Source organism: Podarcis melisellensis (genome assembly GCF_964234715.1).
Source record: "Podarcis melisellensis genome assembly, chromosome: 8".
NCBI classification, from domain to species: Eukaryota; Metazoa; Chordata; class Lepidosauria; order Squamata; family Lacertidae; genus Podarcis; species Podarcis melisellensis.
In genome coordinates, this window is record NC_138540.1 from 81,967,250 (window position 1) to 81,981,547 (window position 14,298).

Below are 14,298 nucleotides of genomic sequence, written 5' to 3' on the forward strand. Positions count from 1 at the left end.
GAACGCCGCCGCCTAGGGGCATACAGGGCAGAGTCATAGAGTTCCCAGTCCTCCTATTACCAGAGGGGACCTTTAAAAAAAGATAAGGGAAGAACGGCTTGTCGTCCGCTCATAATAATGTACTTCCGGGTGAAGAGGCAGCTTCTTCCTGTCCCGGCCGCCAACGTGCTGAGTGCTTTGAGGCCCGCAATTTTGAGCGGAATGGTTTGGGGTTGCCATGACGACTTGAGGGAACCGAACCAAGGCCTATGCAGGTTAGTCGACTCTAACTGAATTGTTTCATAACTGAGAGGCAACATTTATGGCCAGAGAGAGGAGCGTCTGTTTTCAAAGAGTTTTTAGCTTAATACAGGATGTGGGAAGAAGCGTTTGGGCCTGGCGTCCTGACCAGGCGAAGCTCAAGGCTGCTTTCTGGGGAGCTCAGTCATGGAGCGGACTGAGTGAAGGCGGTGAAGGTCCTGTGTGAGGCGGTTGGAGGGTGGATGGCGGCTAACAGATCGAGGTTGAATCCTGACAAGACAGAAATACTATTTTGGGGGGAACAGGGGGTGGGCAGGTGCGGAGGATTCCCTGGTCCTGGTCATTTTACTGTATTTTTTGTTTTTATGGAAGCCGCCCAGAGTGGCTGGGGAGGCCCAGCCAGATGGGCGGGGTATAAATAATAAATTATTATTATTATTGTTGTTGTTATTATTATTATTATTATTATTATTATTATTATTATTGACTCACAGCTGTCCATGGAGGCGCAGGTTAATTCTGTGTCCAGGGCAGCTGTTTATCAGCTCCATCTGGTACGCAGGCTGAGACCCTCCCTGCCCACAGCCTGTCTTGCCAGAGTGGCGCATGCTCTGGTTATCTTCCGCTTGGACTACTGCAATGTGCTGTACATGGGGCTACGTTTGAAGGTGACTCAGAAAGTACAACTAATCCAGAATGTGGCAGCTAGACTGGTGACTGGGAGCGGCCGCCAAGACCACATAACACCGGTGTTGAAAGACTTACACTGGCTCCCAGTACGTTTCCGAGCACAATTCAAAGTGTTGGTGCTGACCTTTAAAGCCCTAAACGGCCTCAGTCCAGTATACCTGAAGGAGCGTCTCCACCCCCATCGTTCTGCCCGGACACTGAGGTCCAGCTCCGAGGGCCTTCTGGTGGTTCCCTCGCTGCAAGAAGTGAGGTTACAGGGAACCAGACAGAGGGCCTTCTCGGTAGTGGCACCTGCCTTGTGGAACACCCTCCCTTCAGATGTGAAGGAAATAAGCAGCTATCCTATCTTTAAAAGACATCTGAAGGCAGCCCTGTCTAGGGAAGTTTTTAATATTTAATGCTGTATTGTTTTTAACACTTGATTGGGAGCCCTCCAGAGTGGCTGAGGAAACTCAGCCAGATGGGCGGGGTATAAATAAATTATTATTATTATTATTATTATTATTATTATTATTATTATTATCCAGGTGCATCTCTGCCCCCACCCCTGACACCACATAGGTCGTGAGGTATGGGATAGGTGGGGGCGGTTCGGGGGGAATGGCAACTTGGGTTGAGCCAAATTTGGCCCACAGACTAGCAATTCCCAACCCCTATTTTGGACTATAACTCCCAGCCTGGTGGCTAAAGCCAGATTATAAACTAACCCATGTAGGAGATGGAGAAATATATTATATCCAGTGCTTTTTTCTTTCAAAAAAATGTTTAGGGGTACTCTCATTTTGACTCAAGAAAATCACCATTTAATAGTTCAAATTGGAAAAAATAAATACAGTAAATGTACGAAAGTGCAAAGATTCACAAAATGTTTAGGGGTATGTGTACCCCTGCGTCCCCCCAGAAAAAAGCACTGATTATGCCTATCATTCATATATATGTATGTATGTATATGTATATATGCATATACATCCTAAGGTATGTGGTTATTCGCTACGGTGCAATAGGAAACTCACATTAATCAAGGCCCATTGTGCCTAGTATGTTGGTTAACCTTCATAATAAAATGCTTTCCTCTCGGTTGCTTTTAATACTAAAAATAGCCTCAAGCTATATAAGAGAGAGGGCATGATTCAGTTTTAATATATGTCTGTATTCTTTAAAGTTTAATAGTAAGAATCCTGTTATTCAGGTTTCATTTTAATTTTTAATTACAGCATCTGTTACTTTTCTATTATTGATTGGATCTACCCAGCTTCTGATTCTCAAAAGCTCTTCCCACGCTAAGTCTTCCTGGGTCCAGCAACATTAGGCGTGGGTGTGTGCCAGTTTGGAGAAGGCTGACTTAAAACAATGCACTAAAATGCACCATATTCCTTTTGAGTGCTACATTTGTCACCACCACATTCCTCAGAACTTTTTGTCCCTTTCCATGCTATGAAGCAGAACTTGAGATTTGCCTTGAGACACCAAGTAGGGGCTTAGAAGCAATGACTAGCAAGGTGCGTTTTCAGTGTATGTAGTGAGAAGCAGCGTGGATAAAAAGCAATGATTTATTTATTTAAAAAATCAGAATTTTTTTACATGTATTTAAATTGGATTTTTTTTTAATTTAAATTGGATTTTTTTAAATTTTGCTTTTGGAGGAAAAATCTTTCTAAAGATGGTTTTCTGTTTAAGTTACATTATAGTCCAAATGCTATTCATCAGGAAATGAGGATTTGTTTTTAATTATGTAGCATGAGGCTTTACATGCAATGTTTAAATTTTTAGGTAAATGAATTCAATTAATCTGTTCACAATATCATGCTAACCCAGAGCTTTCTGTAAGATTACTTGGGGCAGCTTTTCTAACGAGAAGATATTATCATAGATGCTTGTTTTTGCAGTTCTCAAAAAGGTGAATTTGTGTCTGCAGAGATAACATGCCTTCTCTTCACAGGAAAAATGTTATAAAATAAACATACAGAGTTGAGGAAAAAACTTTAATCCCATTGTTCCTTTGCAAATTTATATACACAGAATCAACCCCTTACCAAATGCTAAGTTCCAAGAGGTTCAATGAACAGATTTGTTTTGAATGGAATAGATCTGCATAAGTAGCTAAGTGTGAAGCAGTAAAAATGAAAGTGCAACCTTGTGAGCAGAATACTCCACAAGTCTTGGGATCTTTGTGTAATAATTGTGCAAGTCAGTAATTTTTGATAAAACTGTAAAAAGCACTCTGAAAATTTATTATTCCAAAAAATGAAACCTTCATCTCGTTGTAAATATTAAGATTATACCACCAAGAATGAGTCTTTCTGTAAAAAAAATAAAAATGATTTAAACCAAGTCTTACTGACTAGTGATTTAAATTGATTTGATTTAAATCAAATCCACCCTGGTCAGAAGAAAATGCTGACTCTCCACCAATAAGATATGGACCACCTGCTCTTTTGTGTCAGTCTCTTGCTGCCTTTTTGTCCACACATTTGGTGCAGTAAGGTTTATGATGCCCCTCTGCTTAGAAACAACCCCCAGGGGTATTGGACGCTTAATGAAGGGGTGGAGAACCCTCAGCCCTTCAGGTGCTGCTGGAGCACACCTTGTATCATTCCTGACTAGTGGCAATGATGACTGGAGCCGATGGAGATTGGATTGGAATCCACATCCCTGCTGTAAAGTGTTAGGGAGGGCTTCATGTTTCACACAACAGCTGCTGGGAGCACACATCTGTCATTTTGTCACCCAAAATGTCAGTTCCAGCAGAATTGACAACCACTGCTCTCCTCTACCAGAAAAGCACTCTGACAGAGAGCTTCTATTTTAGAGCAGGAATCGGGGAAGCCTTGTGGTCCTTCAAGCATTGTAGGGCCATTGGCTGTGCAGCCTGGGGTCTGTGAGAGCTGGGAGTCCAAGTTTGAAGAGCCACAGGTTCCCCATAAACAGTGTGTGAAAAGGCAGCCAGCTCTCCCAAATCATCTTTTCAGGAATGTCTGGTGCTGATTCTCTTTGGTCATGTGAATTCACCTTTAGTGGCAACCACACCGTCACACAGTTTTCACCTTGGTTTAAGGATGCTCACTGTGACAGGCTTGGTAGCTTTCTCATTTATTGCTCAACTAAAGGTCATCACAGTTTAAAACAACAACAGCAGCTATTCATCGTATAGAGAACTTGATGAGGCGTGATAAGAATATGAGAATTCTGCCTTGTTGAATCAGAGGCAAGGTACATCTGTCTCGCACAGCAGGCCTTTGCCTGTTTGCCTCTGGTGTTTGGTGTTAAATCATATGCTGCCTCTGTGCCCAGATATCCCGTGTATCTCATAGCTGAGCCATCTAATCTTCTGGCTGTCCCCCCTTCTTGTGGTAGGAAGTTCCATACATTAATTCCATGTTGCCTGAAGAAAGACTCGTGACGGCACCAAGCCCTCTGCTTGGGTTACCTGAGAGGAGGCTTATCCCTGCTGTGTGGTTTCTACCGGCACCCACAGCCCTCCACCACCATGTCCTGGTACGTCTTCAGGACCACCATGTCGTGTTGGTCCAGGTAGAGCATGGCGATGGGGCTGAGGTCCGTCGGGACGCAGCAGGCCTTGGGCACCCTGGAGTTCACCGAGCTCAGCATGGTCTGCACCACAGCGTGGCTGGAGGAGTTCATGTGGTCAGCCAGCGGGAACCGGCACTCCCCGGAGCAGTAGAAAGCGTGGTAGCCGCTGGGGGCAACTATCCAGTCGTTCCACCCAACCTCTTTGAAATCTACAAACAGGCGCTGCCTACGGCACCTTGCACTGGCTTTGGCCTTGGGCTTCAGGCCTTTGCGTTTGCTGCGGGAGGCTGGCCCCTTGGGGGCTCTTCGGCCTCCTTTCTGGGTTGGTCCAACTGGCTGGCTCCTGCTTTGTCTCTTCCCACGAGTCAAAGGCTGCCCCCTCCGGTCGTGACTGTAGGTGACCAGCAGAGGCCTTTGTAGAGCCCACTGGGCCTCCTCCTCTCCGGGAGACCGCCTTGCGCGAAGCGGAGCCTGGTGCTGAGGAAGCTCGTGGCTGCCGTTGGGGTGCTCCACCTCAATGAGAAACCCAAGGTGGGGCCTCTGGCCTTCGGCCCTCTGGAAAGCAGCGGTCACGTCAAAGCTCTCCCACTTGGGCTGCTTGGGGGCCAAGAATCTGCGAGCCAGGAGGAGACTGCTCTTGTTTCCGGAAACGGGTAGGGGGCCCATTGCGTGGTATATGTTGATGTGGAAACCCCTGCTTTCCTTCTGCGAGTGGTACAGGCGCAGCTCCAGGGCGGTCAGCTCCTCTTCCACAGGCAGCAAGGTCAGGTTGAACAGGAAGTAGAGTGAACCATCTACGGCTTCAGGGGTGTTTTCCAGATCCTCTAGATGTGAAACAGAAGCCGGAAAGGGATTGAGGACTGAGTGTTTGGGGCTGGTGTGAGGAACCATTGGCCTTGCAGATGTTGCTGAAGTACAGCTCCCATCGCCCCTGGCCATGGGCCAAGCTTGCTGGGTCTTGGTGGGAGTTGTAGTTCAGCAACAGCCTTCTTGCGTCCAACCAAGTGTCCATCTAGCCCATCTGTGTTTTGCCCCCTGCATCCAGCCAGATGCTTCTAAGAAGCTCCCAAGCAACAGCTGTTCCCTGTCAATTGTCTCAAAGTTATTGTCCTAACTTTTTAAAATAAAAGAAAATACTTATTTGTGGCTATGCAGTGTGCAGCACTTTTTTCTTAGACTATTTTGGGGTTTTTTAAAGAATCAGAACCGTATCTTGGCATCCCTTTCTTTGGAGTGACATGTCCTTGCCTGAAGTGGTGCAGGATTCCTGGCTCTGCTGATAACGCAAGCCTCCTACCCTGTGCGTGGCTCTGTTGCCTTGCTTGCTCTGCAGGTGGCACTGTAACCCAAGGCAAATCATACACCTCCCAAAACCCAAGAGGAAAAAAGAAGAGATCTTCCTTAAATATGGGGGCATTCTTGAAGTATCCTGGCGTTAAGGAGCTTTGCTTTCCTTCTTCCTCAATGAAGCGTGTTTGACCCTCAGAGTCAAAATCAGAATTGTAGAGTTGGAAGGGACCACAAGGGTCATCTAGTCAGTGCAACCCCCTGCAATGCAGGAATCTTTCAATGTGGGGTTTGAACCCACAACCCTGAGATGAAGAGTCTTGCGCTCTCCCAACTGAGCCTTCTACCAGGTCAGGCTATTTTGTCAGCCTCTTATTGTCAGCCATGGCTGGCAGTGGCTCTCCAAGGACCGGGGCAAACAGAGGGGCTTTCCTTTTAACTGGGGGTGTCAAGGATTGAACTTGGGACCTTCTGCATGCAAAGCAACCTTCCTGCTTGCTGAGCTACCTCTTTTTCCCTTTATGCACTGCGGCTGCTTTTCTATAGCTTTCCACCTCTCCTTCATCCCTGTCCCTGGCTCCCGGTTTTGTGCAATCACTTCAAGGATGGAGAGCCTGTGGTTGTCTCTAGTTGGACTCCAGCTCCCATCAGCCCCTGCAGCTGGCATGGCCAATGTTCAGGGAGATGATGGGAGATGTAGTCTAGCAACTGGAGGGCCTGGGTTAAATTTCCCCACTTTTCTCCCCTCTGCTGCTACCCCAACCAATTTTTCAAGGCCCCAGCCACCCCAAACGTGGAATTTGAAGGCGGACGTGGCAATCGCAAGCTCACCAACATGGTGGAAGGTGCGGATGGTGTTGGCTCTCCCGGCTTGTTCCTCCAGGAAGGGAAGTTCTGTCTCTTTGAGGGAGGAGGGAGCCTTCCCCAAGCAGAACTGGTACAGATCCAGAAGATATTGGGGGACCACAAGCCCCGCCCTTGGCTCCGGGCGCCGTTGCAAGCCCAGGCGTCTCAGCAGGATGGTTTGGAGGGCTTGGATCGGGACCTCCTTTGAGGAGTCATGCTCGCCAGCAGTTCCTGGAGAGGCCGCTAGGAGGCCTCCAGATCTCCAGAATTCAAGAGGTATAAGCAGGACCACCAAAACAGCCAGGTTACCAGAAACCATTGTGGAACTGGGGAAGGCAGAGGGAAGACAAAGACATGGTTGGTGAATGTGGCTTGTAGACAGAATTGGATTTCCTGGGTTGTTTTTCCCTTTTTGTCTCCACTCCCTGCCGCCGCCCCCCAAAAAACCAGAAAATAAAAGAATGCATTTGACTTGGAATATGTATACTGTAGATTAAAGTATAGTTAAAGGGAGCCAGTCAAAAAGCTGGGTTGCCTTTTTAGCGTCGTGCCCCCTGCTGGTAGTGGGGTGAATTACCCCAGGCTGCACATCAGTAAAATTTGATGCAGTTCAGTTAATTCTGTGGCATTAGGATATAGCCTCAGAGAGCGTATGCGTGTTAAATTTCTCCCAGACTGTCTCTGCAGGATGCTGCAGGGAAGTTGCTAGCAGAGGTCTTAGTGAGTACGAAAGAAGCCTGAAGAAAGATGCCTCTGCGGAGACTTTTGAACAGAGCAAAACCCTGGGGAGTTCAGATCCCTTTATTTTATCAAGTGCACGTTTTGCTTTGCAAAAGGGTTTCAGTGCAAAAAAAAAAAAGTGTTGCGAGAAGGCAGAGGGGCTTCTTGGAGCAAGCGAGTTAGATTATTGAGAGTGATGTGTGCTGCGTTTTTTTGTTTCTGTTTCAAGAGCATGTCTTTTGCCTTTGAAAGAATTCTGCGGTAGATAAGAGAAAGTCCTGGCCTTTGTTAACGTCTTGACATCCCTGCTCTTCCTTGACCTTCCATTTGCCTAGGCTTGCCTCCCAATAGCTTACCACAGAGGAAGTCATCCTCTGTCATCCGTAGAATTGTAGAGTTGGAAGGGACCGCGAGGGTCATCTAGTCATCTAGTCCAACGCCCTGCAATGTAGGAGTCTCAGCTAAAGAACCCCTGGCAGATGGCCACCCAATCTCTGTTTTAAAACCTCCAGCGGAGGAAAACCCACCGATGAAGGAGAGAAACTGAGGCACAGAGAGCTTGCCCTATAACACCCACGAAATGGGCACAGTTTGCTACAGGCCGACATTTGCGACTAGCCTTGACCATAAGCACTCATGTCAGCTGCGCCCCGGAGATTGCACAAGCCCTTTGAGGTGTTGTGCAGATGAATGTGGGAAGATTCTAGAACGGTGGCTGTAGCCTTGCCCTCAACGTGGCACCATGCACTAGTTGGGTGGGGTTTCTGCCAGAGGTGGGCAGGCAGACTGGCAAGTGGGTGGAGCTTCTCATGAGGGCATCTTGCTGCAGGATGCTGTCTTGAGACACCCTCTTCACCAAGCCTCGGTTAATACATGTAAAATTAGGAGAACAAGCAAGGGCCCATCCAGGGCACTGCCCATAAGAGCCCTCTAAGCACGTCCACAAGGAGGGTAGTGTTGCTTTTCTGAAGTCTTGTTGACAGTGTGGATGTCCCGTCCCCTCGCCCCGCTCAGAAGTACTTACTTGCAAAGGTTGAGGCTGTTGGCAAGCATCCATTTTCCCCACTCCTGCAAATCCAGCAGCTTTTCCTTGCCGTTAGGTCTCTCCCCACCTTGCTGCTGCTTCTCTCGGGTCACCCAAGCCAGGGAACAGCCCGCACTGCCCCATGGCCACCCCGCTTCTCCCTGGCGACCTCCGTCGTCCTTCCCTCGCTCGGCAAGTGAGCCAGAGGCCGGCCAGCTTCCCAGCTCTTCTCCAGAGCGCTGGGGCTCTGCCCACCCTGCCTGTGGAGGTGCCGTCCTCGCTGCCTTCAGGATGTGATGTCAACCAGCCCAGGAGGCCGAGCCAGAACAAACAAGTTTGTTGTGAGTTGTCGCCTCTTCGCTCTCTCCAGCACAGCACGGTGGCCCATTTTCTGGACTCGCCACTCGCTTCGGCCCTGCCAGAAAGGCGAAAGAGCTATGCCAGCTCTGATCCCAGGTGGGGAGCAGGAGGCGACTTGCATCTCCACCCCAGAAAATTATGGGACATCTGCTTCACCAGTTAACAGCTGGGCCAAGGACACGAGGTAGCCAAATTTGGCCGACTCTTCATCTCCCCACTGCCCAGTTAGCAACAAGGCCTTCAAAAACACCCAGAAGGTGCTGCTACCATGAGCCAAAATTGGTGACTTGACACTGTTTGAAGGCCGACCCTTCCAGTCTGAAATTTGGGCTGCCAGCACCTGGAGCTGACGTTTATCAACCTGCTACTAAGGCACACTGAAAAACAGGGACATGGGGCTTCGCTTGGCACGGGGCTAGTTTTCACAGCGTTTCTGCTGGCAGCCCAATTTACAAGCCTGCAAAATCAATGCAGGCTTTTACATTGCAGCTTTGACTGCCCCCCCCCTTCAAAGTAACACGTGCGATTATTCTCAGGTTGAGTTCAAACAGAAGCTGGTGCCGTCCCAAAGGCACGAGCCTCGCCAGAAAAACAGCCAACCCGCCCCCTGCCCAGGCCCCGTTCTTCCTGGCGTGCTGCCCAGGAGTGCAGGAGATCTGGGCCAGGTCCTTATCAGGCCAGAGGGGGAGAGGGCTTTCAGGGGCCGGCGCTTCCTCCGCCACCAGACAGCACGCGCCGGGAACGAGCTGTCTGTGGAAAGAGCGCGTCAACAGGGCCCGAGGAGGAAGCTCTGCGGTCATCGCCCAAGGCAGACTCTTGGAACAAACACACGGTGCAGGAATGTGGCCTCGTTGGGGACCTGGGCGAGGGGTTGGGGAGAGGTAATCTCCAGCAAGGCTGGAGCTCGCGGCATTCCCTCCCAGAAGCCTAAGCTTGGCTGCAGGCACACATTAAGCCAGATTGAATGCGCAGCAGTTCGGCTGTCCTTTCCCAAGGCACAATTGCAGTTCCTTAAGCTGGAGGTGTGCAGTATAATGGCTGCTTTAGTTGAGATCCCTGCATTGCAGGGGGTTGGACTAGATGACCCTTGGGGTCTCTTTCAACTCTGCAATTCTGGGATGCCTTTTCTTCATGCTCATGCAGGGGATCCTGACCACTAAGCAAGCCACCGTCATTCCCGAGCAGCAACTTGTGCTTTGAGTCCACCACCGACGTCAGTAAAATTCTGCGGGAGCTTCCATGGTACGTGGTCCTTTTGAACCACGTGAAGGTTTCCTCTGGTGCTCCAGAACTGTCTCCCACCAGGTGGTTCAGAGAGCATGCTGAACCTGTATGTGTTCTGGCTACCCACTTGAATGACTTTGGAAGACGGTGGAGTAGATTCATGGAGTGTGTCACAGCACTGTCAGGCAAGGAATGTCCGGAAGGAGGAGTTAAATCTTTATTGTCAAAAGTACACTTACAAGTTGGGGAAAGGCATGTCCACCCATGCTGCCTCCCTCAACTACGCCCGGTTTACACCCAATGAGGCAGTTGCTGCAACAGAGAGCCCTCGCCCCCAGTTTATATATACTCCCTACCCAAGTTTTGCACTGGCAGGTGCAGACTACGGCTGTGTGTAACCCACTTCTGCTGCTCCCACTTCAATCCTCTTCTAGTCCTGGGACACAGAGGGCAGAGATGCAGCAAGTAGCCTCTTCTGGGGACAGGCAGCCCTCTTGCAATCACACCCATGGCAGAACCTCACCCAGTGGCAACTGACTGGAAGGAGGCAAGACGGGCATGACAAATTGGGCAGAGAGGCAGCAGAAGGGCTGCTCTCTGGCTGGATCCTTTGAGCCTAGAGGACTGTGAATCATGCTGCTTTCTCCCAAAGCTAGTGTCTACTGCCCTGCCTTTTTGGAATCAGTCCTCCTCTGGGGGCGCGTCTCCACTAAAAACCCAACAGAGATCGACTGTCACGGGTTTTCCCATTGCAAGGAACTTTGGGAATTCCGAAGTGGACCAGGGGTTAACCGCCTCTTCTTCAAGCTACTGTCCACCAGGGATACTGAAGCAGTAAATTCATTTTAGGTAACTAGACAGCATCTTAGAAAGTAGAGACATCACCTTGCCAACAAAGGTCCATATAGTAAAAGCTATGGTTTTCCCAGTAGTGATGTATGGAAGTGAAAGCTAAACCATAAAGAAGGCTGATCGCCGAAGAATAAATGCTTTTGAATTATGGTGCTGGAGGAGACTCCCATGGACTGCAAGAAGATCAAACCTCTCCATTCTTAGGGAAATCAGCCCTGAGTGCTCACTGGAAGGACAAATGGTGAAGCTGAGGCTCCAATACTTTGGCCACCTCATGAGAAGAGAAGACTCCCTGGAAAAGACCCTGATGTTGGGAAAGATGGAGGGCACAAGGAGAAGGGGACGACGGAGGACAAGATGGCTGGACAGTGTTCTGGAAGCTACCCACAAGAGTTTGACCAAACTGCGGGAGGCAGTGGAAGACAGGAGTGCCTGGCGTGCTCTGGTCCAGGGGGTCACGAAGAGTTGGACACGACTAAACAACTCAACAACAACAACTAGAGTTACCTAGCATTTGGCTAAAAGTCTAAGCTTCTGGATTCAGCAGCATCCATTCCTGGCCCAGGCCAACCCCTCTCGCTCTCCTCCTTGCACCAGAGTTGTCCTTGGCTGCCGGCGGCTGTTTCTCCAGCTCGCTGTGCAAAACATCCTCTTCGCCGCTGACCCTGGGCTTGGCCGCCCGCCACAGAGGATGTTGGCACAGTGAGGGAGCGTCAAGTTGGTGCCGCCACCGTCCAGAGGGGAAAACAGGCTGTCCTCGTGCAGCAGCACTTCCTGTTTACAGGCCCCCATAAGCCTGGGCTTAACCCTCTGCTGCCTGAAGACCAGCAGCCATGGCTGCTTCAGTGGGCAAAGAGTTCGCAGCTGGCAAGAGTTCTGCCCTTGGCACAGGGCAAAAGTGTCCCAAAATTCCAAGTCAGTGGCTCACCTCTCCCTTAAATCTACAGCACAGGGTGGGAATAATTTTTCATTCTCTTATGGGCAATGGGGGTGGGACACAGAACAGCCATGCTGCATACCAGTGGTGGGCAGGGCCAGAGACAGACCTGGGCAGAGCAATGGGTGAGACTTTTCCTTTTGTACAGTGTGCTACATTCCAGCTGTGCGAAGGTCAGAGGTTTTCTAGCAAGAGGCTTCATCGCCATTGTAGGACACAGTCCAGGCAGTCCAAGGCACTTTAGGGGCAAGGTTGACAGAAGAGAGTGGCCTGGAGGGAGACACAGGGGCTGGAAGGCTGCTTTTGCTCTGAGGTTCCCAACCCCCCAACCTACCACCCACCTGGAACAAAAAGTACATTGCTTACCTAGAGCTGGTTGTCTTCAACCTTCTCACACCCCATGACCCACATTTAACTCAAACACACATTTGGAGACCCGTTTCTCGAATCTTCTATTTGCACGGTGTTAGCGCTCCTGTTGCGACCCACCAGTTGAAGACAGGATGTGAAATTTGTGGCCATCTTGATCAGGCGTGAGAAATCCGAACACTAAAGCCACGGGACCTAGAAATCTGGGGTTTTTCTCTCTCCCAGCACAGAATCATAAGGTTCCTTGAACATACAAGCTTTCCTTTAAACATTAAAATGGGCTCATACGTCTCATGATTATGGAACACAGCAACAAGAGCAAAAAATCCTGTAGTCCATTTCAAACAGCTTAAACTATAGAAGGAACTTGGTCTGTTCAGCAAGGCAAATAGGAGGGCAGAATGTATTCTAAGCCATAGGAGCACCTACCTCCTGAATTATTCCTTAAGAGTACCTACTGCTGTTGACACAAACAAGGCGTCATTTCTATAACGTATTTCTCTTCTTTGCCAGCAGGGTTGCACAATGAAGGTGCCGGTTGCAGTCATCCGCCTGCCCCACGGACCTGACGGGTCAAGCCGCGGCTTCGATCCCAACTCTCCCCGTTTCCAGGCCCTTGGTCCTGCCAGCCTCTCCTCTGGGAGCCCAGCAGACCTAGAGCAGGAGCAGCAAAGTCGTGTGACGCTTCGAGAACGCTACCTGCGCAGCCTCTCAGCTATGGCTGGGCGGCCCGTCAGATTCACCATGTACGAGAGGGTCAAGGTCACAGCTTTGTTTGGAGCGTCCGACATTGACATCCTGAACTTCCAGGTCTCCGAGCTTCAGACTCCACTGGGGATACAGAGAGAAGCGCTGCTCCGATGTTCGGACATCATCGCGTACTCCTTTGAGCTTTGACAGATCTGCCTTTCTACTATTAAAGCACCTTTTATAAGCAAGTGTTCAGTCCTTTGTGAGTCGCAGAGAGCAGGCTCGGTTTATTCCTAGCAGACATGTCCAGCGGACTATAACAAATTAAGGAATGAGTTTGACCGCAGAGGAGGCTGCCTGCTACATCTCTTCATGATTCACTGTTCTGCACACACTGCCTCCCACTCTGATTCTGGGTCTGTGTTGCAAGTAGGAGCTGTAACAAAATGTCACAGTATGAAGTGCTGCACCCCACCGCTTTCCTGTTTTGTTTCCCTAGTATTGCCAACATTACAAGCTCCCATTTTTGCTGTTTCAGGGGTCTCCAAGCCTGCTAATTCCTCCTTCTTGTGGGCAGCCCCATTTTAACTACACTAGCAATGACGCAGCATCAACACTGTAGAGGGAGTTATTGTATTTAAAAATGGGGTATCAGAGTTTTTAGGGGGCTAACCAGGTTGGGGTAGCTGGGATAGCAGGCTTGTTGGTTTTTGAATGTAGATTATGTAGATTTTTCAATTTCGTTCTGTATGGGACAATGACAATAGAGATTATCATATCGTATTCTCTCATGCAATAAAAGCATTGCAATAGAGCAAATGCTGATTCAGCAGCTGCTTCTAAACAAATGGCAGGACTTAAAACCTTGCCTCCCTCATCCCTGGAGGGATGGCAGTTGGCTGCAGATGTTTGCTGCTGGGTCTCCCGTGTCCTTTGGCATTTACCTGAAGCTAGCCGTGCAGTAGAAATTCTCAGCTGCTTCAGCTCAGATGAAAGTGAATGAAGGGGCCCTTAATTTTTTTTTAAATATGCATTGCAGCTCAGTTCAAGCTCGCACACAGGCCTGACTTTTTTTATTTATCCTTTTGAGTTTATCATAAGCCATCATGAAATATCCAGTTAGCCTACTGACCGCTGAGGACTCCAGCCACGGTGCTTTGATTCACACTGATTTGCACACACACAGAGAACAGGATGTTGCCCTAGATAGGCTTTTGATTTGATCCAGCAAGGCTTTTGCGTCCAGAGAAGGGACCCCCTGGGTCATTGGTGCCTGCCCTTGGACTTATGTCACTATATTTCACTCTAGCACCCTGACTAGGGCTGGGCGATACAACATCCCAAACTGGTGTGAAGAAGTCAATTTTGTGATACCAGTTTCATAATTTTTGACCTGCCAACACATCTCAAATCATGATTGTGTGGGTGTGTGCGCGCTCTGCAAAAATCACAATGCCTCTCTAGATTACAGTGGTGCCTCGCAAGACGAAAAGAATCCGTTCCGCGATTCTCTTCATCTAGCGGTTTT

The 14,298-nt window shown here is 49.2% G+C and overlaps 2 protein-coding genes across 6 annotated transcripts; one reads left to right on the plus strand and one right to left on the minus strand.

The window, feature by feature from the left end:
• The first annotated feature begins 7 nt into the window (after positions 1–7).
• On the plus strand, positions 8–13,018 carry GEMIN7 (gem nuclear organelle associated protein 7). 5 transcript variants are annotated; one of them, XM_081922459.1, is made up of 2 exons: positions 8–254; positions 12,594–13,018. In XM_081922459.1, the coding sequence occupies exons 1-2, from the start codon at positions 249–251 to the stop codon at positions 12,975–12,977; spliced, it is 390 nt and encodes a 129-aa protein (XP_081778585.1). In that variant the 5' UTR covers positions 8–248; the 3' UTR covers positions 12,978–13,018. The 5 variants fall into 5 exon arrangements, with proteins under 5 accessions (XP_081778585.1, XP_081778586.1, XP_081778587.1 ...); XM_081922460.1 differs by having other exon boundaries at positions 25–254; positions 12,597–13,018; XM_081922461.1 differs by lacking the exon at positions 8–254 and adding an exon at positions 8,703–8,794 and having other exon boundaries at positions 12,597–13,018.
• On the minus strand, positions 2,899–8,569 carry LOC309376071 (bone morphogenetic protein 2-like). The gene is made up of 3 exons (XM_081922242.1): positions 8,339–8,569; positions 6,580–6,920; positions 2,899–5,285 (listed from the first exon to the last, which is right to left on the minus strand). The coding sequence occupies exons 1-3, from the start codon at positions 8,365–8,367 to the stop codon at positions 4,390–4,392; spliced, it is 1,266 nt and encodes a 421-aa protein (XP_081778368.1). The 5' UTR covers positions 8,368–8,569; the 3' UTR covers positions 2,899–4,389.
• Positions 13,019–14,298: the final 1,280 nt, after the last annotated feature.

Excerpts from the sequence above, each read along its gene's own strand:
- LOC309376071 (XM_081922242.1), bottom strand. The coding sequence starts at position 8,367 with ATGCTTGCCAACAGCCTCAACCTTTGCAA. Across the intron at positions 6,921-8,338 it reads AACAGCCTCAACCTTTGCAA|TTCCACAATGGTTTCTGGTA; the intron begins GTAAGTACTTCT and ends TGCCTTCCCCAG. Across the intron at positions 5,286-6,579 it reads CCGCACCTTCCACCATGTTG|AGGATCTGGAAAACACCCCT; the intron begins GTGAGCTTGCGA and ends TTTCACATCTAG.
- GEMIN7 (XM_081922458.1), top strand. The coding sequence starts at position 11,608 with ATGGCTGCTTCAGTGGGCAAAGAGTTCGCAGCTGGCAAGAGTTCTGCC. Across the intron at positions 11,728-12,596 it reads CCTTAAATCTACAGCACAGG|GGTTGCACAATGAAGGTGCC; the intron begins GTGGGAATAATT and ends CTTTGCCAGCAG.